This window comes from Spea bombifrons, chromosome 1 (genome assembly GCF_027358695.1).
Source record: "Spea bombifrons isolate aSpeBom1 chromosome 1, aSpeBom1.2.pri, whole genome shotgun sequence".
In the NCBI taxonomy this organism is placed as follows: Eukaryota; Metazoa; Chordata; class Amphibia; order Anura; family Pelobatidae; genus Spea; species Spea bombifrons.
The window spans coordinates 155,052,852-155,075,998 of NC_071087.1; the positions used below are offsets into that span (position 1 = coordinate 155,052,852).

At 40.6% G+C, this 23,147-nt stretch overlaps 1 protein-coding gene across 3 annotated transcripts in view; it reads left to right on the plus strand.

Moving 5' to 3' along the window:
• Positions 1-22,243, plus strand: part of PDZD2 (PDZ domain containing 2) — a 100,714-nt gene extending 78,471 nt beyond the window's left edge. For all 3 annotated transcript variants that reach the window (XM_053448153.1, XM_053448154.1, XM_053448155.1), the window contains exons 19-24: positions 1,066-4,297; positions 5,135-5,252; positions 10,567-10,668; positions 11,262-11,529; positions 20,481-20,612; positions 21,766-22,243. In XM_053448153.1, coding sequence (XP_053304128.1) covers positions 1,066-4,297; positions 5,135-5,252; positions 10,567-10,668; positions 11,262-11,529; positions 20,481-20,612; positions 21,766-21,932 — 4,019 coding nt within the window. In that variant the 3' untranslated portion in view covers positions 21,933-22,243. The remainder of the gene's footprint in view (positions 1-1,065; positions 4,298-5,134; positions 5,253-10,566; positions 10,669-11,261; positions 11,530-20,480; positions 20,613-21,765) is intronic.
• The last annotated feature ends 904 nt before the right edge of the window (positions 22,244-23,147 follow it).

Sequence of the window (23,147 nt, forward strand, 5' to 3'; positions counted from 1 at the left end):
GAGATCTCCCAGTTGGTGCTTTTCTCACAGCTACATCCATCTCAGATCCCTGCTTGAACACAGGTACCTTAATTCAGAAAATCCTGACCTCCTGAAACTTCATGCTTTCCATAAGGACAATCTAAGAACCCTTAGCCGTTACCAGCTTGGTACAATAGAATCTTCGACATGAGCTATGAAAGGGTTTAAGGACTTTTGGGGCGGTCATTTAGAAAGTTCGCAGGTATACAAAAAGGTCCATGATAAGGACTTATTTACAAAAAATAAAATAAAAACGTTTATGAATCGGGTAGAAAGCGAGAAACCTGGCTAAATCGACTGGAGAGGTTTCTGGAGCGGACTAAACGCCACCTAATTCTTAACCCCTTAAAGACAATGGGCGGTTCCTAAACCCATTGAAAACAATGCATTTTGAGCCTGTACATGTACGGGCTTTGTCATTAAGGGGTTAAAGGATTTGGCTATGATCTGTTAGGGAAGTGTAGCTTTTCACAGCACCATCTGCTTTAAAAACATATTTTTTAGTAGAAGCAATGAACTGTTACGGCATTTCCAATAAGATCGCAATTTAAATAGATTTTGGTTGACCAAGTTCCCTGTATAAAACATTAAAAACATACATGTTTTTATTGCAGTTCTTTTAGAAATATATTTTTAAAAGATGTTTTTTTAGCCCAGATGAATATTTTTCTCTGTTAAATGGTTAGGATTGTTACTTTACCAATTTACCAGTACATTTTGAAATATGTTACCGCGTTTAATTTAATGTTTTTGTAAACTTTAGTATTGTACACCAGGGTTCAGTATCATGCCGACCTGTCATCAGCTTGGTTATTTACGTCAATGAGGTTGGGTGAAACCCACTTGAACTTAGTATTCCAGGCATATAACGACTTACTTTAATGGCTATTTTTTCCCGATTATTGGCAGTGTTTGGAACACTGCGTTTTTATTTCTTGACTCAGTTTGCATTTCATTTGTACAGTTACAGAAAAAATGATCACATTTGTTACTGTTATATTTATTATTTTATATATAAATATATTGTGTTTATTTTAATTACAGCTGTTGACAGATTGTCGCACATAATGATGGCATCGGGGGCCGATGCGAACAAAGGTTGCGAAGAACGAGAAACTTCCGTACAGAGATACGAACGATGTCCCGATGACCATGAAATCACGGCAGCCGATTCTCCCACAGTCGACTCCACCGTGGGGTCCAAGGAAGTACAAACAAAAAGTCTGCCAAACATCCATTGTTCTGAACTTGGTGACTGTGATGGAAACCAAGTGACGAATATTGATGATTTGATTAACGAGGAGCAACATTCCAGGATTCATTGCAGTGGTCTCGTTAGTGTGGGACAAGTAAGCCAATTCAAGGACTTAGAAGCCACACAGCAAATGAGAGCTGCTGCATTTACAAGCGAAGGCTTCGGTAATGTTGCTACTGATGCGGTCAGCAAAAAAGACCAAGACGAGAGCTTTCTGCGATTTTCCGTTTTGGATTCTGTTCAGATGGAAAAGAAATTTGCCGTCAACAAAAGCAGCTTGGGCAATTACTCTCGGAATTTCAGCAGCACGGCAGAAGATGACTTCTCCTTGTCAGACCAGATTGGGAGCGGTTCAGCTGATCTGCCAAATTATATGTATGAGGCTGTGGAGGACTCTGACACTGAATCTTTACTGGAGATCCCTTCGGATTCCACGAGCGACATGATCTCATCTCTTCAAAACTATTCACATGTGTCCGAAACGCAGGCCACCACAGATTCTGAGGACGAGCAGATTGAAATATGTTGCGCTAAAGATGATTTTAAGATTCAGAACAATACGAGTCCGTTCGCTTCGCAACAATGTCCTGGTGACCCTAGCAAAGCAAAAACAGAGGTGGCGTCTTTGTGTTGGGAAAATACTAATTCTTGTCTGGTCTCTGGGGATCAGGAACCAAAGGGAAACGCTGTGGATAGAGCGCAATCAGAGGTTTCTCCGATGGTACAATGTAATGATCCACAAGAACAGCTAATAACACTCAGTAACGGTGTGAGTGCCTTAAAAACCGAAGACTGCATGAAACTGGAAGTAGACGACAACAAGGACAATTCTAGTAGTCAAATTGTGCCTTTTTGCAAGGATGCTGGGGTCAAAAGTGCATTAGGGTCTTTCAAGGCTGAGCCAAAAGAAGCTGTGTCCGTGTCACAAAGTAAATGTGACAGCCAAAGTAACGATCCTTCTTGTCCGACCGAGAATAACAAATGCGACCGTAAGAGTGGTGTAGGAACGGACACAACTTCTCAGGAATTTCCCGGTGCCGCAGCTAAAATTCCCACCAAGAACTGCCATACTTCTACACCCAACGAAAAAAGCTTGCATGGTAAAACCGAGACAAAAACTATAAAACCCCCATCAACAAAGAGTTCTGCCGTGGAGAAATACGGAGCTTCGTCGAAGCTGCACGGAGATAACAAGAGAACATTAAGCAATAGTTTTGATATGCTGACAACTCAGGTGCCTAAAGCTGGCCCCAGGCTGAAAGGCCTTACTATTAAAAGTAAAAACAGGACAAACTGTGACGCGGCTAAAAATGTCAGCGGAAAAACTGAAGTTGACAGCTGCCGTAAATCATCTCCGCAGCCTTCTCCTAAACTTCTTCCAAAGAGGTCTTCTGTGATGGAGATGGCTTCCACCAAAGACCTTAATAAAAGTACTGTTTTTTCAAAGACCCCCGAACATGACGTAAGGCACAAAACGATGCGTTCTTTACCAAAGGCTGGACCCGCATCAAAAATAAGTTCCAGCCGCAGTCCAGGTGTAAATGCTACCAGCGGCGGAAATGATAAATGCAGTCAACATTCTGCTGGGTCGACAAACCAACTTCCAGATACAATCAGCAAAGGGAATGGAGTGATTGAAGGAAGTTCCAACATGGATGTGGATGAAATCATAGATAGTAAAATTACAAAGTCTAGAGAGGTTACCCAAACCACCAAAGCAACAGGTACTGTCGCAGACCACTTTTCAAACAGTGACTCAAGCAGGTCTACTGGAGAAGTTTCAATGCCCAAAAATGGATTACAATCCAGGTCCTCTCTTTCTCTTCATGGTGGACAACTGGATAACCATGATATTCAAAGAACCTTTATGGAGGTAAAACTGTCTTCCTCATCATCATCATCATCTCCATCTCACCATTCCCCTAAAATTACCTCTGACAACACCAAGACCAACACTCAGGTCAGTGACTTATCTCCTAAGCTCCCACAGGATGCTCTTAGTTTGGAGAAACCAATTAACTCCCCTAAGCCGGTGACGAGGACATTTTCAATGCCAACACAATTTACGAGTTTCATGGGTCAACATTATGCAGGGGTAACAGACGGCCCTACTGATGACTATCTACATTTTGAGGCACCAGGGCACAATATGGATGACAGCAATTGTAATATCGCATCGCTGTGTAATCAAGATTCAAGTTTGAAGGCGATGGGAGATTTCCAAAAAACATCTGAGGCTCCACAAGAAAAGAACTACCTTCGAAGTGAAACATTAAGATCTATTAGAAGAAACTATTACTACGAACTTAACTGGCCACGAGAAGCTGCGTCCGCTCTGACTGTGAAGCAGAGAATCAAATCCTTTGAAAACCTGGCAAATTTTGATAAAAGCGTCATTAAGATTATTGATATTAATAACTATTCTTTCAGCTCTAAACCTCCTGTATGTAGAAGATCTTCTGGTTCTGTCGTCTCGAGCACAAACCCAAATGACACGCCTAAGGTTTTGAGGCGCAGTTTAAGCTCTTGCTGTGAGGGACAAAGTGATACAACTTTACCGTCACAAATCAAGAAATCCCCGTCGAGCGTGGCCTTAACATTCACCGAAAAAATTATTGAGGATAGTTCTAAAGAGACACCGGCGAATGAGAAAAGTAGGACCGACAAGAAAGAAAATATACAGCAGACCGTGCAGATTAGAAAGAACAAGAATTCTTCTAGCCACATAAGGCAGTTCTCGTTGTCTCGCTCAAAGCTGCGTGAATTAAGGGCGTTGAGCATGCCAGACCTCGACAAACTGTGCGGCGAGGATTTCTCGAGTGAAGGCAATGCCCCTCATTACAAAACAGAACTTGAGATTACACCAAAAAGATTGGTTGCCACCCAAACCGCGCATGATCAGAGTGGCCTTTCCAAGGGTAACCAGTTAAGTTCTAAAGACCATAATGGTGTGGCTGAACTGGCATCGGATGCCGACGTCAAAGAAGAAGGACATCTGTCAAGAAAACTTTGGTCAGTAAGGTGAGTGAGTCAAGTAAGGTTTTGTATTTTGGGCTACCCGGAGTTAGCTAGTCTTGCGTTCGTTGATATTGGTAGGTCGGAGGCACTCATACAGTCCCACCGGACTCATCACTAAACCCAGCTATGATAGGTAAATGCATCGTGAGCCGGAAATCCATGCAAACAAATACATAGCGCTGAGTTCCTTCACCAAAACCTGCTTTTACTTGGGATTTACAACCGTTATGTCTTCCCATCAGGTTTTCTCTGCTCTGTTATGTTGCTGATTGTTGTTAATTGGCTCAGGAAGCCTTGGTAAGGGAGATAACTTCAGGAAATCAACAAGATAATGTTTTCTTTGCCTCTTGAAGCCACAGATCTCGGTTCCACGAGATAAACCTTTATACTAAATGTATCCAAAATAATCACACTGATGAGACAACTTAATTAAAGCAACTTGTAGCTTGTGCTTTAACGGGTTTAGTTATTCTAAAGGCACAGTTCTGCTTTAAAACATTTTAGAATGATCTCGTTCAGTTAGTTCTGTAGTCACATATATCTAGTTATTATTCAATATTATTTTATCCCAGAAAAGGGTAACCGATCAACAAACGTACCAATCGACATACAAGACTTTTTTTAAAAGTGTTTTTCTTCTTTAAATTGTTCTTCCAGATGTAAATTCTATATGTAATGCATTAGAATAAACGTTTTCTCTGGATACATTGCTAGATTTCAGTTGGTGTCTCCATAGACAGTATCCAGGTAAATAATGTCTCCGCTTTAAGGAGAAAGATAAATCATTATTTCGTTTTGCTGCCAGTTGGCCGGCCCGTCTGATCATGTGTTTATGTTTAGCTTGGATCATCTTATCGTCTCGACGAGGGACCAGCAAAAGCTGCAGGCTGTTTTGACTTCTGTATCATCCAAATCAGATATCATAACCCTCATTCAAGAAGCAAAAGCACAAGCGGAGGTGAGTTGGAAGTTGCTGGAAGTTGGAAATAATATTTTTAAAGGGTGATATTTTTTTTTTACTTCTTCAATACCAGACAGTTGAACCATTCACTCCCATAGCTGCCAGCAATCCTAAATTTGCCGGGACACTCTCCCCTTGTTTGGAAGCATGGATAAACGTGGTGACGTGACCATTTTTACAATACCACTCCCATCATCCTAAAGTCTCGTGTATAATTATCTTATTATATTTAGCTGGCAAGTATGAAGTTGACACCGTAAGCAAAAGAAGGTTGTTATCCTTAAAGCAAAAGCCCTTTCTGCGCATGGGGAGGGGGACAGTTATTTAGAGGGACCCCTCAGCTGTATACGGAACTTTGGTGCACACAATAAAGCCGATATTCTCCTGGTATGTTCCACATACTAATGAAAATAATATTCTATTGCCTAATAAGTGTTTGGATCCGCACCATGCGGGGATTAAGCCAGGAAACCAAATCTCGTTCTACCCGTCTACGTCTCTTTCTGCACTTAGAAAAAAAAACGTCAATGTTTTCATTACGAGTTTGTGGTTTGGGTGTCTTCTGTTTACCTTGCATAATTTTACCGTCGCTATTCAAGTGGTCTGGAGAATTTTTAAATGGCTCTCCTCTGATTAGATTAAATTGATTCATTCCACCGCCCCCCCCCCCAGCTCTGTCTTTCACGCGACATGATCCAGATAGACAAAGGGTGGTGAAAACGTTTGGGTGGTAAAGTATTTCGCAACGTTTTCCGGATTGTCTAATATTTTAAGAAATATGCAGTGTTTGAAGAGCCAGTTGCCAAAAGATATAATAAGTCTGGTATGTCTAAAAGAGCAAACAATTTGAGAAACGCAGCATGCCCACACACACTTTTCACTCCATGTCTTATAACCAAGTATCTGGGATTAATTTATTCTTATCGATTTTTTTTTTTGATTTTTTTTATTTTTATTACACGGACCGATTTATTTACCCAATAAGTTTATAGTGAATCTCCTTTAAAGCTATAGGAACCTTTCTCTGGGTCTCTAAGAATTAAGTCGTGTGGTGCTAGCGCGTTGCCCGTATAATACTGATAAGGCTTTTTGACTGTGGAGCCATTCTTTGGTAACCTAAACGGAACAAAATGGGTCTTCTAGATATTAGGTCCACTTGAAAGCACTTGACAATGGAGATGTAAACCTTGTGTCATTCAAACCATTAGATCATTAGGTTGCCCCCATCTCAGCCGTAGAACCAGTGTCGTCTTTGGGAATCGCGTTGGGGATGGCACACGTCTACCGTTCATAATCAGATGTTATGATCTGACAGTAGAACACCATCGTACCCCATGGGTTTACCCTACTCTTCTCTTGGCTTTCTCTTTATAACCATATTCATCAATGAAACACAATATTGACTGCGTGATAATAAACTATGTATTATGTACATAGCTAGTGAGGAAAATCAAAAAAGCCGTGTTGGAAAAAGCTATATTATTGTTGGTCTATATATTTGTTTGCTAAACAAACAAAAGCTTGATGGCTACCCTAGTAGACAGGTGGCTATGGAGATCATATAATTGCTCTAAAACAGGATCTCGGGAGAATCCTGAATATCTCCAGGTCTAAGAAACCCTCGACGTCTGCTTGCTGGTTCATACTCAACTCCGTGAGGCGGTTGTTACATTTCTTGTCCTGTAGGATAAAATATGCGACTAATTAAACTCAACTTCTGCATTCTACCTCCTCAGGGGTAATTGGCTAAAAGGAAAGGTACCAAGTCATCCAAATCACCAAATCAATTTTGTAAAACCTTTGTGTGTATATACCGTATATGTATGTATTATATATATATATATATATATATGTGGGCAGGAGGAGCAGTTTGCCTATAATTCTCTGGTTTAAGGAAAAACCCACAAACATATTGTTGAAGCCTGAAGAAGGGTATCCAAGAACAAAGAGCTGTGTCATATGCAGGGCAGCCAACCTTGGATGGACAGGAGCCATCTTGGACAGCTTTGTATTTAAAGATGTGAGACTTCTCTGGTTTGAACCTGCCAGAATTCATTCTCATGTGGATTAAAATGGACATTTTTGAGGTCCAACTTGGCGCTTTCGTTTGCCATCTCGCTAAGCTGGCAGCCAGACAGGAGAACAAAACTCTTTGAACCGAATTATTATTCCTAATAAATTTGTTTTCCTTACAACCTGATATTACCCCAAAAAGTAAAGAAAAGAAACCGCCCTAGAAGGGCTAACATGGTTTATATGTTTTTTAGAGAATACCGCATTCTGATACAACCATTATCCCTACAAGAGCATTTTAGTTGGTATAATCTGAGTGTTATTAAGTTCACAGTCTTAATTCACAGTGTGTGACGAAGGTTTACATCTTCATTTCTACTAAGTGGACCTACTATCTACAAGAACATTATGTCTCAGAACCCCCGAAAAAGGCTGTCTGTGGTTTAAAGGGGCTGTCCTGCTGAATGTAACCACTTAAAGCTAAATATACTGTTAGAAACTCTGTACCTAGTACTTGGGAATGTCCTTACCGGAAATAATTATGTAGTCGTGTAATATTTTGCCTGCTTCATTATTTTTAGGGAATTCTTAATTTCAGGAGAAACCGAAAATTATGTTTAACGCTTTCTTTATGAAATCAAACCTTCAGCGGAAATAATAAAAGGACTGCTAAGGTTTCTTTGCTTTATGGAAAACACATTTAAAGTTTTGTATAAGTGAAACAGCAATATATATATATTGGTAATTTTTTTTAAACCAATTGTCATATAGATTCATGTATTTATGGTATAGAGTTTTGTTTTTAGTCCCTATACCAATGATCACGTAATGGGGCAGCATTCCGTTCATTCATTCTCTTGTATTTGCGGCAGGTTATATCACCCGGTTATTCCCACTTGTGTTTATTTGAAAGCCGCCGTGTAGCAACTTGTCTTGACGTTTCCTGAGCCCAAAGAATTTGGCAGCTGTTCTGTTACATAAAAGACTTAAGATGTGACTCACGGCTATTTCAATACACTCCTAAACCACCCATTGTATGCTGCAGATATTCGTTATATTAAGTTTCAGAAACTCTTTTTTTTTGTTATGAATGAACTATGGAATCTGCCAAAGCTATATATATATATATATATATATATATATATATATATATATATATATGTGTGTGTGTGTGTATAAATATGTATGTAATTAATTTTTTTCATGTTTTGACATGTTGGACTATTTATTGGATGTGTAACACGGTAAAATAATTATTCTATGATTATAATTCATGGGCAGGAGCACTTGTATCCTACTGATTTGATTGAGTTCACAATTAACAAGTCCCACTCAGAAGATGGTGGTGAGCTTCAACGCCGGGATTTCTTATCCTATCAACCCTGTTTCTGTACTTTATAACCACCCCCTTCTCCTGGTTTTCATCTTTCCTTGTGCCTCATGTAGCCTCTTTTCTATTAAGCGCCATTCTTCTCCATGCCTTTCTATCTGTGGAGCGTTGAGGGAATTGTAGAAGTATGTATTGACCCCATATCTCAACGCTTCCATCCTGATCCTAGATCTTCAACAACTCAAGAAAGATTCCTGTGCAGCTCAGGGCGCCGTACTAGTACAAGGTCCGGGTGCATGCAGTGATTTTATACCTTTCTAATCCAGTGGTAGGCTGAGATCTGGGATCCAAATAAGCATAATTTAATGGTTAATGGAAAGCCACCAGTGACCCGTTTCTGAAAGTAGAAGACACAGATGGATGTGCCTCTTAAGTTCTTCTAGGCACAAATTCCAGAGGTTCTTCTCCAACCTCCTCACAGCAGAAAAGGTCAATATTAAAATTATAGTGAGAACGGCATAGGCTGGACAAGGAATAGTTTCACAAAAATAGCTGACAAAGTCCCTATCTAGTCGTGCCTTGTTGGCTCTTTCTATAGTTTGGTGGACCTTATTGGATTGACGCCAGGATGAGAATACCCGGTACATGACTCCAAATTCCATATCATTGTATGTGTTACTCTAAACGTTCTTGCTTTTCATCTTTTTTGTTTCCAAAATCATTTATCCTGCTCGGTAAATCTCCTCTCCTATTGTAAAAAAAAAATAGTCTGTACATGCTAATTAAAACTCGTTTGTCGTCACAGGAGTCAACGTTGTTTTTGCCTCTTTGAACTTAAAATTTAGAGTTCCTGGTTAGAATTGCCCTTGTGGGTTTGTGATAATTATCGGGGTATTTTTTAGGACCAAAATTATAACTTGTCTTGAGGTTTTAAATGCGTTTGTTGCGCTAGGATTGCAATTATATTGACGTTAGCTTCATTCCACGTTTTTATCCTACGTAGATTTGAAATCTATAGATTATAATTTGCTGCATGGGGAGGATTTATGTTTGGGAATAAGGATCAGCGTTAGGGTTTGGCATAGTTATTTTTAATATTAATCTCCGCAGTTTTTTTTTTTTTTTTTATAGAATAAAATGTTTTCTGCAATGTTGTAATCCTTTTTTTGGGTAATATGGTGAACTAAAACCTGGTTATCATGTTTCATAGATTTATTTGACTGGGCTGTGAAAAACGATAACCCTCATTTTTTTTCCCCAAGGTTATCGTTAAGTTTTTCATTAACGTGGCATTAAGTTGTATTAGCGGTGGAATATTTTTCTGTGTATTTAATTTTCGGGATTTAACCATTCAAATGTCTGCTTATGCCTGACAAAGAAGGTGTTACATGTGGATAATATATATATATATATATATATATATATATATATATATATAAAATAATAATTCCTATGTTCTCTGTTATTATATATTAAGGCCAATAAAACATAAATTGCTATTTTCGATTTTATCAGTTCATTATGGTAAAGATGGTTAAAAATGCACATGTGGGAAGAAGCAATGAACCAATATTAAAGAATATAGACCTTGACAGTAAATGTATCTTATATTTTCTTTCGGGCATAAAATTTATGGTAGAAGGAAGCCACCTGCTCCATTTACTTTTCCCTGTCCTTGCTTATAACATTTTCTGTAGGGAGCCCTCAGCATTCTTATGGCACGCAAACCTAGCACTAGGGGTTAAAAGAGGGTCATAATTCTATCCCCGGAAATCTGTTCCTCCGATATTTGCTGCTACCACCTCTGCTGAAACATTCATTCCATACCATCCATAGCATCCATTCCATACCATCGTCTACGAACCAGATGTATCAATAAAACCCTTCTAGTAGACAACGTTTTGTGTATTTAACGTCGTAACCTAATACATTGTAAGTGTCATTAATATGAGATATTTTCCTCCGCAGAGGAAAGAAGATGTTTACTTTGTGGTGCTGAATAAGGAAGAAGGTGCTGGGTTGGGATTTAGTGTCGCCGGAGGTACTGACCTGGAGCAGAAGTCCATAAGTGTAAGTGATCTTCGTGGGGTTAATTGGATATTAGCCAGAACTCTTTCAGTTCAGAAATATTCACCGTATCACTAGAAGTAACGCTTAGTGCCGCTATTACAGAATAATGAATAAAATGGGGAATTTATGTTTTACTGCGTATTTGCAGACTCTCTGCCACCGAAATGCGATGATAATCAAATAATCAATGCACATGTTTATTACCAAAATGTACATTTGTAGGGGTTACTCCATACATACGAGCACCATGAAGTGAACTCTGATGTCATAATGTATTTAACATCATCTTTAAAGGCCGTCCTCCGCTGTTCATCTTGTATGTGAAATGCCCAATCATTATGGCGTAGAGTTAACGCATTGTTCAAAGGGTTAAATCCTATTATTCACTTTGATTACCTTATTATTTAAATGAAAAATCCTGTAGGTGTTAGCGTCACATTAACCCATTATTGTAGTGCCCATCATTATGACACAGTGCTCACAAACACCTTATTTTGGAGACCCGTTGTATTTTTGTCTGAGTACGTCTTGGTTGTAAACCATTCAAACAAATAGTTGGATTGAAACCCTGCATCTGATCGAATGTCCTCCAGGTACACAGAGTGTTTTCCACGGCAACATCATCGCAAGAAGTCATCATCGAGAGAGGAGACAGAGTCTTGTCTATCAATGGCTGCTCGCTGCATGGCTGTGCCCACGGAGGAGCTTTGAGCGCGCTGCACAGGGCTAAGCCGCACCGAGAAGCGGTCGTCGTGATCAAAAAGGAGAGCGGTGGAGAGACGCCGCCCCGACTAGATATGTCTGCGACTAGAGGAAGACATTCAACATCTGGTCGGAATGTCTCCATGGCGACAGAACCAGGTAGGAGGTTATCCCAAGGCCACACGGAAAGAATTCATGGTAAAGCCGCATTTGGTTCAGATTATCACTGGGAGACTTCATGCGATCACTGGGAGCTAATGAAACGCACATTGAGCATTCGCTTCTGGTACTTTCAGCCCCATTTATTTTCATTTTGATAATTTCGCGATTAGACAACCTCAGAAGCCGTCGCCTCTCTGGACTGCCACTCCCAATATGTGTAGGCACCGGTTTCTGCGACTCGTTATGCACAGAAATATATCGTCCGGATCCCAGATGCGGTTCCCCTCGGGGGACTCCTGGAAGGCTGGGTTTGTGGAACATTCCGTGGGTTGTGTCCCGGAACACCTGGATTGGCAGATTACGCCAATACCTCAATAACCGCGGCTGGCAGAATAGCCTAATCCAGATAATTGCCTGCAGGGGTCTACAAGGGGTAGCTCTTGATTGAATGTAGACGTTCTAACATACCGGTTTATTCACATGCATGGGTATACTATAACAGTCATCTGACTTGACTTTTCAATCTTAGCAATCGTGGCACAGAATACATTTGGGGAGTTTTGAATAATTAACATATTCCAAATCCATCCATCTGGATTAATCATAATAAAACAATAAACACTTTGAAGAAAGCTTCTATGGCAACAATCCATGTGTCACATGACAATTAAGTGTTCCGGCAAAAAGATTATAAGCGGAAATTCTTTGTGTCCAATCGGCTGTCAGTATACAGACTTAAACGAAGTGAAAAACAACATATCCACAGTCTTTTACAATAAATCTCAAGGTAGAACTCGAATTGTGTCCTTCTGAGGTCCTCTGCAAGGGGAATGTCCCAGGAGGCCAAGTTACTCGATTCTATACTTTGTAATAAATGACCTAAATGATATAAGTTGGGAAAGCGTTTATAGCAGGTGGTCTTAGAGCCCTTTTTAACATTCTAACGATTTACAAAGCCGTTCAGGCCCATTTCCTAGCGTCCCCTCTGAGAACTGCCCTGAGGTATGTTTATAGAGCCCCTGACGTTCTGTGATTTCTTCAAATGCGTTTTCTTGTTGGTTTTGGAAAATAAACGTTGAGCTCTTACAAAGCACAGAACTTCCCTTCCTACCGTGCATTAACATGCAATTCTCCAACACGCCCAAGAGCCCCCAGTGCCGGGAATGCTACCCCCATCTACTCATACAGTAATATTTACACAGGTTGGAGTCTTTAGGAAACCACCAGGATTTTCCACGGATAAAGTGTTTAGGAGAGATATGTGCCAACATATTCCGTGGTGAATTGGCTGTAATTTGACCTCCTTACAAATATTGGGAGTAAGTGATTTCTAAAAAAAAAATTAAAAACTATACATTTGAAGGGTCTGGGGCCTAAGAAGGGGAAGGAAAAAGTCTCAATGTTGGCGGAAGAGCCAACATGACCCTGGCAGTTCCAATTTCTGTTTTCGGCAGTACCGATTTCTGTGCATGCACACAGGTACACTCTGTTGGACCTTTGCGCAAGGCAGTGCTGGAGCTGACTGGCAATAGAGCTCATGCGCGGATACTCGCTGCCTACCAAGTCGCCTGCAATGCAAATAGTTGGGGTGGGAAAATAGAGCAAATGCATAGAAGGGATTTTTAATGTATCCCTCAGTGTATTTGTAAGCTCGTTTGAGCCGGGCCCTCCTCACCTGTTGTCTCTGTTAGTCAATTTGTTATGTTACATACTACTTGTTATGTCCTGTCTACCCATTGTACAGCGCTACGGAATTCCCCTTTCCCCTTTTACGTCTTCGCATTCACCTATTATAAAGGAATTCTGTTAGAACGTTCATGAGGCTGTAAGGGACATAAGACTGCTAAATAATAAAACCATACTAAAATAAAGACACACACACCGAAATTTGGATGAATCAGGCCGTGGCTTTTATTTAGTTTCACCAACATAACAAAACCATATACCGTAACTCAACTCTGTAACCATATAATATAAATAAACACAAGCCCTTGGCATAAGCCCCAGAGCACCATATAAACCTTTAAACCTTGCCAACCGCCCTGAAAGCCAGCCAGCATAGCAATAATTACAGTTCACCCATAGGGCAACTTTACCCCGATAAAAGCCACGACAATAAATAAAACATAAGGGTGGGTGGGAGGGAGCATCTTCATCAGCTCTTCCATGCTGACTCTTCGGTTCACCACTTCGCTACCGCTCACCAGACTCTTACGGTCAGTGCAGATAATCGCTCAGTGGATCGCCAGGTAAGTGACCGCTCCCCTCAGAGTGCGCCTATTTATAGGTGCAATTCCCGCCCTTTAGCGCGGCGCGAGGCACCCGCGCGGACACTAAGAGGCAGCACGAGCCACTCAAAAAGAGCGGCAACGCGCTAGCGCAGGCGCAAACGAGAATAAAGTTATATAACCTATTTTTTTTTTTTTTTTTTACATAACCCCTAACCTGACCTTTCTATGACCTATCTGACCTGCCTTACACTGTATAATACTTATCCCTGTCCCCACAACCTCATGTCAGCCTGCCCTATTTGTTCAGGCTTTTTCATGAGGCTGTAAGGGACATAAGACTGCTAAATAATAAAACCATACTAAAATAAAGACACACACACCGAAATTTGGATGAATCAGGCCGTGGCTTTTATTTAGTTTCACCAACATAACAAAACCATATACCGTAACTCAACTCTGTAACCATATAATATAAATAAACACAAGCCCTTGGCATAAGCCCCAGAGCACCATATAAACCTTTAAACCTTGCCAACCGCCCTGAAAGCCAGCCAGCATAGCAATAATTACAGTTCACCCCAACCGCCTCAAATGAACTATTCTTCATTTGAGGCCCTACCCCACCAAACCACGGCCTGTTCAACCATACCCTGAAGGTCCACATTAAAAATGTCATTCCCAATATCTGACAAATGAACCCCATCCTGCCTATAAAGACCCACACTGCCACCCTCTAACTCTGTATGTCTAAAAGATAAACCACCCTCTAACAACATAAATTTCTCCATTGCTCTGTTGCATTTGCGTCTAACCCTCTCTAAAGCTTTCAATTCTGGCCTTTGAAGCCACAGAAGACGAGGTATTATCTCTGACCATATCAATAAAACATTCTGAAAACATTCTTTAAGACACAAAATTAAATTTTTACAATAACAAATTAACTCCAATGACTTCATTTTACCCATATCGTTACCACTACAATGTATTATTATGGCATTAGGCCAAGGAAAACATGTAACACATTCATCTAAGTATTCTTTAAGTTGCTCTACCCGCAAACCCCGCACACCCAACCAAAATATAACTAACTCTTTTTCGTCAAAACCTAAATTCGTGCCATATCTTCGTACCGCCGCTCTTCTCTGTGCCCAAAACACGAAAGAATGCCCCACAATCCAGACAACCAATGCCTGGTGACCTGCAAGAAATTCACAAATAACATCATAACCACATATCATTATAACAGGTTAGGACGAACATATAACTTGAAACGATCCGATTGCCATCTCCCTAAACGTTTAATAACTGACTCATCCAATCCCAATAAAGCTGCCTCTGTCGCAGCCCCAATTCGAAAAGAATGGGACGTATACCTCTCATCAGCTAAACCCAGCTCCTTTAAACCCAAACTTAAAACCCTACGAAACTGGAACTTAGTCAATGGCAAACCAGACTGATGCACTAGCCAATTACCCTTCACCGCAGGCCTAACTGCATTAAAAAGCTCAGCAGCCGCCACTGGGCAGATATCAACATCATGCAACCTATTCAAAGACACCCAACAACCTCTACGTTTCTTATCCGTTTTAGATGTTTCTATAAACAATCTTAACTGCTCCGAACAGCTAACATTTCCAAACTGTAAACCAGAACATCCATCCTTATTATGCGCCACAAGCTCGCTGACTCTAAAAGCACCAAAGAAAGCAACAACAAAAGCTGCTCTAAACAATCTACATTCGAAACTATTCCAACAAACTTTATGCAACACACCAACTAAATTCCTTAACAACCCTGACGATAACGGCTTCCTGTTATCCAAAACTCTACTCTTAATACTATAACCCTTTAGCACTTGCCTAACCAAAAATTCCTTAAATGCACACTTCTTACCTGCCAATTTAAAAAAGAAAGTAACACCAGCCAAATGCATGTCTATACTAGACCTAGCCATTCCCTTATTGATCAAACTAAACACAAAAGCTAGCGCTCCCTCAATACTACCCTCAAAAATATCCCAACTCCCTTGCTGTACAAAACCAGACCAAGCCTTCCAAGCCTTGGAATAGCAGATCCACGTGTTCTGTGACAAAGATTTCGCCAAAAGCTCTCTTAGCTGGGTGAAGTCAATTCCCATACATATGCCGGAATTACCATCCCCACTTCTTCCGCTTGTGGAGCCAAAGATCTGAAAACCTTGAAATTGAAACGAGACAGCGCATCAGCCAAAACGTTCCTGCAACCTGGGATATGTCTGGCTTTAAGCCAAATATTACCTTGTAAACATAAATAAACCAATCTTCGTAATAAGTTAATAACTGGAATAGACTTAGCATGTAAAGTGTTGATCACCCACACCACTCCCATATTATCGCAATTGAGCAAAATCCTCTTATTCGCCCAATCCTTAGACCACAGCTCAAAAGCAACTATTACCGGAAAAAGCTCCAATAAAACCATATTTTTAACCCACCCGGACGATACCCATGAAGCGGGCCACTCCGCAGCAGCCCATTTCCCTCTCCAGAAAATCCCAAATCCGGTTGAACCAGCCGCATCCGTAAAGAATTCCATAGCATCATTATCAATAAATTCTTCCTGCCAAATAGTTGATCCGTTAAACTCACTCAAAAACAAATCCCATATTTTCAAATCCTCTTTAATCTGTCTAGTCACCCTAACTCTATGATGCGGCTGCTTCTTACCCGAAATAGCTCGTGCTATATGTCTAGAGAAAACCCTACCCATCGGCATCACCCGCGCCGCAAAATTAAACATACCCAGCAAAGATTGAAATTCTTTAACTCTTAACTTATCACTACTTATAACCTTTTTAATAAACAACCTTAACTTAACAATTTTATCAACTGGCAACCGAAAACACATCTTATTCGTATCTATCACTATCCCTAAAAATTGAAGTTCCGTAGTTGGGAAGACCGTCTTATCACCAGCCAACGGAACACCAAAACAACTTGATAACTGCAAAAATGACTCCAACATGGACAAACAATCATTGGAACCAGCCTTACCAATAAATAAAAAATCATCCAAATAATGTACTATAGAATCAAAACCAGAAACATCTTTTATAACCCATTCCAAAAATGAAGAGAACGCTTCAAAATAAAAACAAGAAACTGCACAACCCATTGGCAAGCATTTGTCAAAATAAAATAAATTATCAAATTGAAACCCCAAAGAACAAAAACAATCCGGGTGAATTGGTAACAAGCGAAAAGCCGCCTCAATATCCACCTTAGCTAACAGCGTATCCTTACCCATAGCTCGAACCCATTTAAGAGCATCATCAAAAGATGCATAGTGTACTGAATAATCTTCTTTCACAATCTCGTCATTCAATGAATCACCCTTAGGAAAAGACAAATGATGAATGAGCCTAAAAGCACCCGGTTCCTTTTTAGGCACCAAACCTAGCGGAGATAAACGAAAACAGGAAAAAGGGGGCTCTACGAAAGGCCCTTCTATTCTTCCCAAGCTTAACTCCTTCCTTATTTTAACTCTAACAATATTTTCATTGTCCACCACAGATCGTAAATTATCCACCCAAACCATACCTTTCTTACCATAAATGGGAATTTTAAAACCGTCATTAAAACCATCAAAAATTAACTTAGCCATCCGACGGTTTGGGTACCTGCCTAAAAAGGGGAGCAGATTTATTAACCTCACTGGCGTCACCGCCTTTTGATACCTCTTTTCCTGCATTGTGCAAGTTCTTCCGAAAACACCGAAATGCTGGGTGATTCCCAGCACAAACTGAACATTCATGTTTAAATTTACAATTATTGGGCCACTTGCACTGGCTCTCATTAAATGCCCAGCAAAACCCTTTCTGCCTGTGTTGCTGCTGCAAATTACCACTCATTCTAAAACTAACATTCTTCTGGGGCAACATAATGCTCACCCACGAACCCACATCCTTCATTCCCCATTTCAAACTTTTATGTACTGACATTTTCTGCCTAAACGTCTCATCGTAATAGAACCACGCCAGACCACCAAAATTTTTATAGGCTTCTAATACTGCGTCTAGATGCTGAAACAGACCAGCGCAACTATCCTTGTGCTTCTCACAATACACACTAGAGAAGATGCAAAACGATTGTAACCAATTGTTAAATGATCTTACTACTGGCCTGCGTCTTTCTTCCTCTTTATCATTTTTCATAAGAAATTCCTTAGACGCAGGCAACAATGATAAAATGTCCACATACTCATCATTCCAAATTTTCTCCTTGACCCCTTTGCTTAAATGAAAACCAAGAGGTGACACCTCACAAGACATGACTTCTTTCATGCAAGCTTCGTTCACTACACTTGCTCTAGAACCAGCAGTATCTTTAACCCAAGCCTGAGCTGGACCATGACTTTTCTCTTGAATGTCCTTTAAAACATTCACCAAAGCAGCAACAGCATCATTAAGATTTTTAACAGAAACACCAGTAGACTCACCCACAGCATCCCCAGCTCTGCCTTCAGCTTCATATTGCTGCCTTACAGCATCTTGTTCTTGTCCAGCAACCGAGACAGCCAGAGACTGACGCCTGTCCTGGTAATTCAGGTGCTTACTGCAGCCCTCACCCGGATCCTCCACACTCCTGGGCCGCTTTGAGGACACCTTCACCCGAGAAGCGGGCCTTTTCTTCTTCTTGGATAAGTCCGGGACACTTGCTGAGGGTCTATCACGACTATTAGCCGTGACCGAGACCCTGTCCCGTAATCTGCCTGCCGCGCTGACCTCTCGCGAGCCGACTCCATCTCGCGAGACACTTGCCGGCAACATTTCAATATTCCGCTCCTCCTCCGGCACTTCTTCTTCAGCACCGCCAGGGGTCGCCTGAATCAGTTCCTCGGAAACCGCAGAAGAATAAAGGCATCTCCGAAGCCACTCCTCTCCTCCTCGCTCCGATACCCGCTCCTGCAGCATCTTCATCAGCTCTTCCATGCTGACTCTTCGGTTCACCACTTCGCTACCGCTCACCAGACTCTTACGGTCAGTGCAGATAATCGCTCAGTGGATCGCCAGGTAAGTGACCGCTCCCCTCAGAGTGCGCCTATTTATAGGTGCAATTCCCGCCCTTTAGCGCGGCGCGAGGCACCCGCGCGGACACTAAGAGGCAGCACGAGCCACTCAAAAAGAGCGGCAACGCGCTAGCGCAGGCGCAAACGAGAATAAAGTTATATAACCTATTTTTTTTTTTTTTTTTTACATAACCCCTAACCTGACCTTTCTATGACCTATCTGACCTGCCTTACACTGTATAATACTTATCCCTGTCCCCACAACCTCATGTCAGCCTGCCCTATTTGTTCAGGCTTTTTCATTATCGTTGGAGTGCCCAGACTGCCAGCCAACCTCTCCTGGGTTAACCGGATCCCAAGAACTGAGACTAAGTAATGATTTCCTGGCATCAAACTTCCAGCCATCACCTTCAGGAGCACATCTTTAAATGAAATATAATGACCGGCCCTCGGCTCCTGGAATGTCCCGGCATCGCTGACGGGTTCCGCAGCTGGCAGGTGGCGATTCCCAGGTGTCTAAAACCAAATGTGTGCTGCTCACTTTTTCCACTATAAAGGTGGATGGGAAGGAAAGCACAGAGTCTATAATGTTACTATTGGATCGGGGGATTTAGGCTTCATACGTGATTAGATATGCAGACTCGCACATTCGTCTGGCAGGTGCAATTCATCTTTTCTTGAAAAAAAAAAAAATACACATTTTGGATTAGAAAGTAGGAATGCAGAGTTTTGGGGGCTTCAATTAAAGCTTAAGTGGTAACCTACCTAAGAAGGTCCTTATCGTCTTCGGGGTGAATGATCGGCTGTCACTCTCCCCGATGTGATGGGGGTATATAGAAAGAGTCTTGGAATTTCTAATTTGTACCAGGTGCAGGATGTCTTTATGTTTTCAACATTCCTTCCATAAAAAATATCATTGCTAGTCCACTGAATTCAGGCATGATTAGAAACATCATTCCTATTGAAATGCCTATATATAGTTATTATAATTAATTGTCAAATGTTGCCTCATTCAACATTTTTAAGGGAATACTTAATTGTCATGTGACACAAAAGCAGACACTCAAGACCTGCTGCCGTAGAAAATGGAAACATTCTAAATTGCTTTTATGTTATTTCGTTAAAAGAAAAAAATGAAATGACAGATCTGCTAATGTTTCTGCTTTTAACACGCAAGTGTATTATTGTTTTTTATAAGTGGAACAGAAGCATTATAAACGGAGTCGGTCCTGAGAATTTTGTTCATCAACAAAAGCATGAAGCATTGAGTACCTGTAATTGTGTCTGTTTAAAAAGTAGATTATAAATTAATAATGTAAATGTAAAACAATGTGTATGCTTTCTGTCTGTGAGAACTGTAGGTGTCTATTTAATAAAATAATATAGACTAAAAATTAGATTTTGGGAACATATCACAAAACGTGCTAATAGACAGTTTTATTCACTTTTACTTTAGTTTGTGTTTATTCTGTTTAAAACTTACTGCTGGGAATGAAAGAAGCTCCTTGTTAAAGAATAGGGTATCATCGTCAAACTGTCTTGGAATCCGTGTAATGTTTGCTTTGCCCGAAACAGACTAATAACGCCGTAAAACCGCTTTATAAGGGGTGTGGATATGGCGGGTATTAACGTGAACAAAGGGGTAATAATCTCCGGTTGTCTTTGTTGTAGGAAGCATCGATCTGAGTGACGTGATTTGTGTAGAACTTCAGAAGACATCTGCCGGGCTGGGGTTCAGTCTGGACGGGGGGAAGGCCTCAATTTATGGAGACAGACCGCTATTTATCAAAAGACTCTTTAAAGGTATGATTTTTTTTGTCCAGGTGGCCCAGCACGAAGGGGCAGAGCCTTAAGTGGGCGGGGTTATGCAGAGCTGCGTGACCCTACAATACCTATTCATGCTCAGTACACTCAGAGGTGCTCCAGACCAGTAAACTGCGGCTTTTGTAGAGATGGTCACCCTTGCTGATGATCAATTAATCAACAGCATTTTGATTAGCAGCTCCTGTCTGCTACTTAGCATCTTAATTCCTGTGGAAGCAGTAAGTGTGTACTTAGTTTTTCACACATGGCTTCTCCATTCTGGCTTTATTTTTGTTGAATAAATCATGACACTGTGTATTATATCATTTGTTCCTCTGAGGTTGTATTTACCTAATTTTTAGACTTGCTAAGAAACAGATGATTGTTATTATGCCCTGATATGTAAAACCATAGAATTCAAAGAGAGAGCGAGAGACATCTCTGGTCCTATCCAGGGAGTCTGATTTATGAGCGATTTGCACAAAGTATGTATTTTTCTTAAAGCTTTAAATTTTATGAATGAAGGGTCCTGCTGTTACAGACCCACAGACTATGTTAAAATAATAAGCCAAATCAGGGTGGGCAACCTTTGCCCTTGCAGCTGTATAAACAATCCTATCACCCTCAGCCAGCGCATAATGTCAGTTTTTTTTTTAAAGCCTACCTAACATCCTGCATTCATTTAGGAACATTGGGCGAGGTCGAGATGTTTGTCATGTTAACATGAAACCCAATGTCTTCTCTCCAGAAATATCGTGTTTCACTGTATTTTGTAAATGTCATAGTGCTGTTTATTTTGGAGAACACCAGGAATATAATTACATTTTTACAAAAAAGTCACTTTTACAGCATTTAGTTGCTTATTTATTTTTATTTATCCTTTTAATAGTTATCACGCTTAAGGAAAAGAGGAGTCTTATTGTTATGTGACAGACCTGTTTAGAAATTTTCCAATATTCTTTTTCTGTGTAGCCATCATGGCAAAAAAATATTTTCAATTATAAAACAATTAGGCTTGTAGTTTAATTTAATTTTTTTAAATGTCAGATATACTGCCAAATTCAGCAAATAAACTACCGTTCAAACGTTTGGGTCATCAAAAAGCTTTCCCTGATCCTGAGCCACTAATTTATGTATTTTTTTTTGCCTACAGGTGGCGCTGCTGAGCAGGCAGGGAGGATAGAAGCTGGCGATGAAGTTGTTGCGATTGGGGGGAAGCCTTTGGTTGGTCTCATGCACTACGATGCCTGGAATATCATTAAAGCTGTACCCGAGGGGCCTGTGCAGCTATTAATCAGAAAGCACAGGACTGCTGTGTGATATCTGGCTTCCATGCACTTTGTAGCCGACGCGTTTCGCTTGGGACTGCCTTTGAATGCCAGTGGAGTGACAATCTGGTTTATAGAACGTTACAAGGTCAGCTTGTTTGCCGCAGTGACTCGATTAGCGAGACAATCGTGAAACTACACATTTTTTATCAGGATTCCTTTTTTTAATACATGGTCATCGCTGCTTGGGCTGATGATAATGGGATTTTTTAATGCGGAGCATGCAAGACTCGGAATTCATCACAAAACAAAAAATTAGCATCCAAAGCCTATCGTGAACTCTTTACAAAAAAGCACAAAAATCGCAACAGTAAATGAAACAGAGCCGATCCCAGATTTTCCTGGTCCTTCGATGATCGCACAAAAATACATTGCTCGGTTTTAACACCAGATTATTACGCGGGAAAGTGAAACATTCCACTCGGTTATTTTTGGTAAACTGGATTCCCTTGCGCTTCCTTGTTTTGCTTGTTTATCCGAGGACCTCTTCATCTCCAATGAGGATACGTTGGCTGACGATAAATGGAGCTCGACTGGGGGCCATCTATGGATCTCTATTTGGAGAATGACCTCAAATGGGTGATTCAAATCCAAATAATATACAAAATTAGGTTTAAGAATCATTATTTACATGTAATTTTTTACTGCATGATCACCAAAACGATAGAGAGCTTGAGGTTGGCTCCTTCTGTTGTAGCGAAGGGTTAATGCAGCCCTGCATGAAAAACGTGAAAAAATGATCACTATTCTAACTTATTGTTTTCTACGTATATTTCTTTGTCTGTTGGGTTTGGTATATAATGAACGCAAACTATTTTTTAAAGAGTAATGAGCTTTACAGAGGTGGACATAACACTTTATTGAGAGTATTAATAATGAATTTATCAGATGGTATAGATTATAACACTCCTGGGTTTATTAACTTGTGTTATCTGAATCACATGACCGTTAATTGTAATTTAACATTGTAACATTTCAGCAAAGGTTTAACCCTTTCACTGTCCCTGGAACTGAAAGGGTTAAGGTGACGCCGGTTTGAAAATAGATTTTTGGATTATTTGGGCTTTGTAGACATCTGCGACCCACCAGCTAAATCCGATGAAGGTCGGTGGAAATTGTAATCCCACGGCAGCTTGTGGGCAGCGTTAGCTCCCCCCTGTGACGTCTTATCCGGTACAGCCAGTCCGCTTGTTGGGTTTTTAAAAGC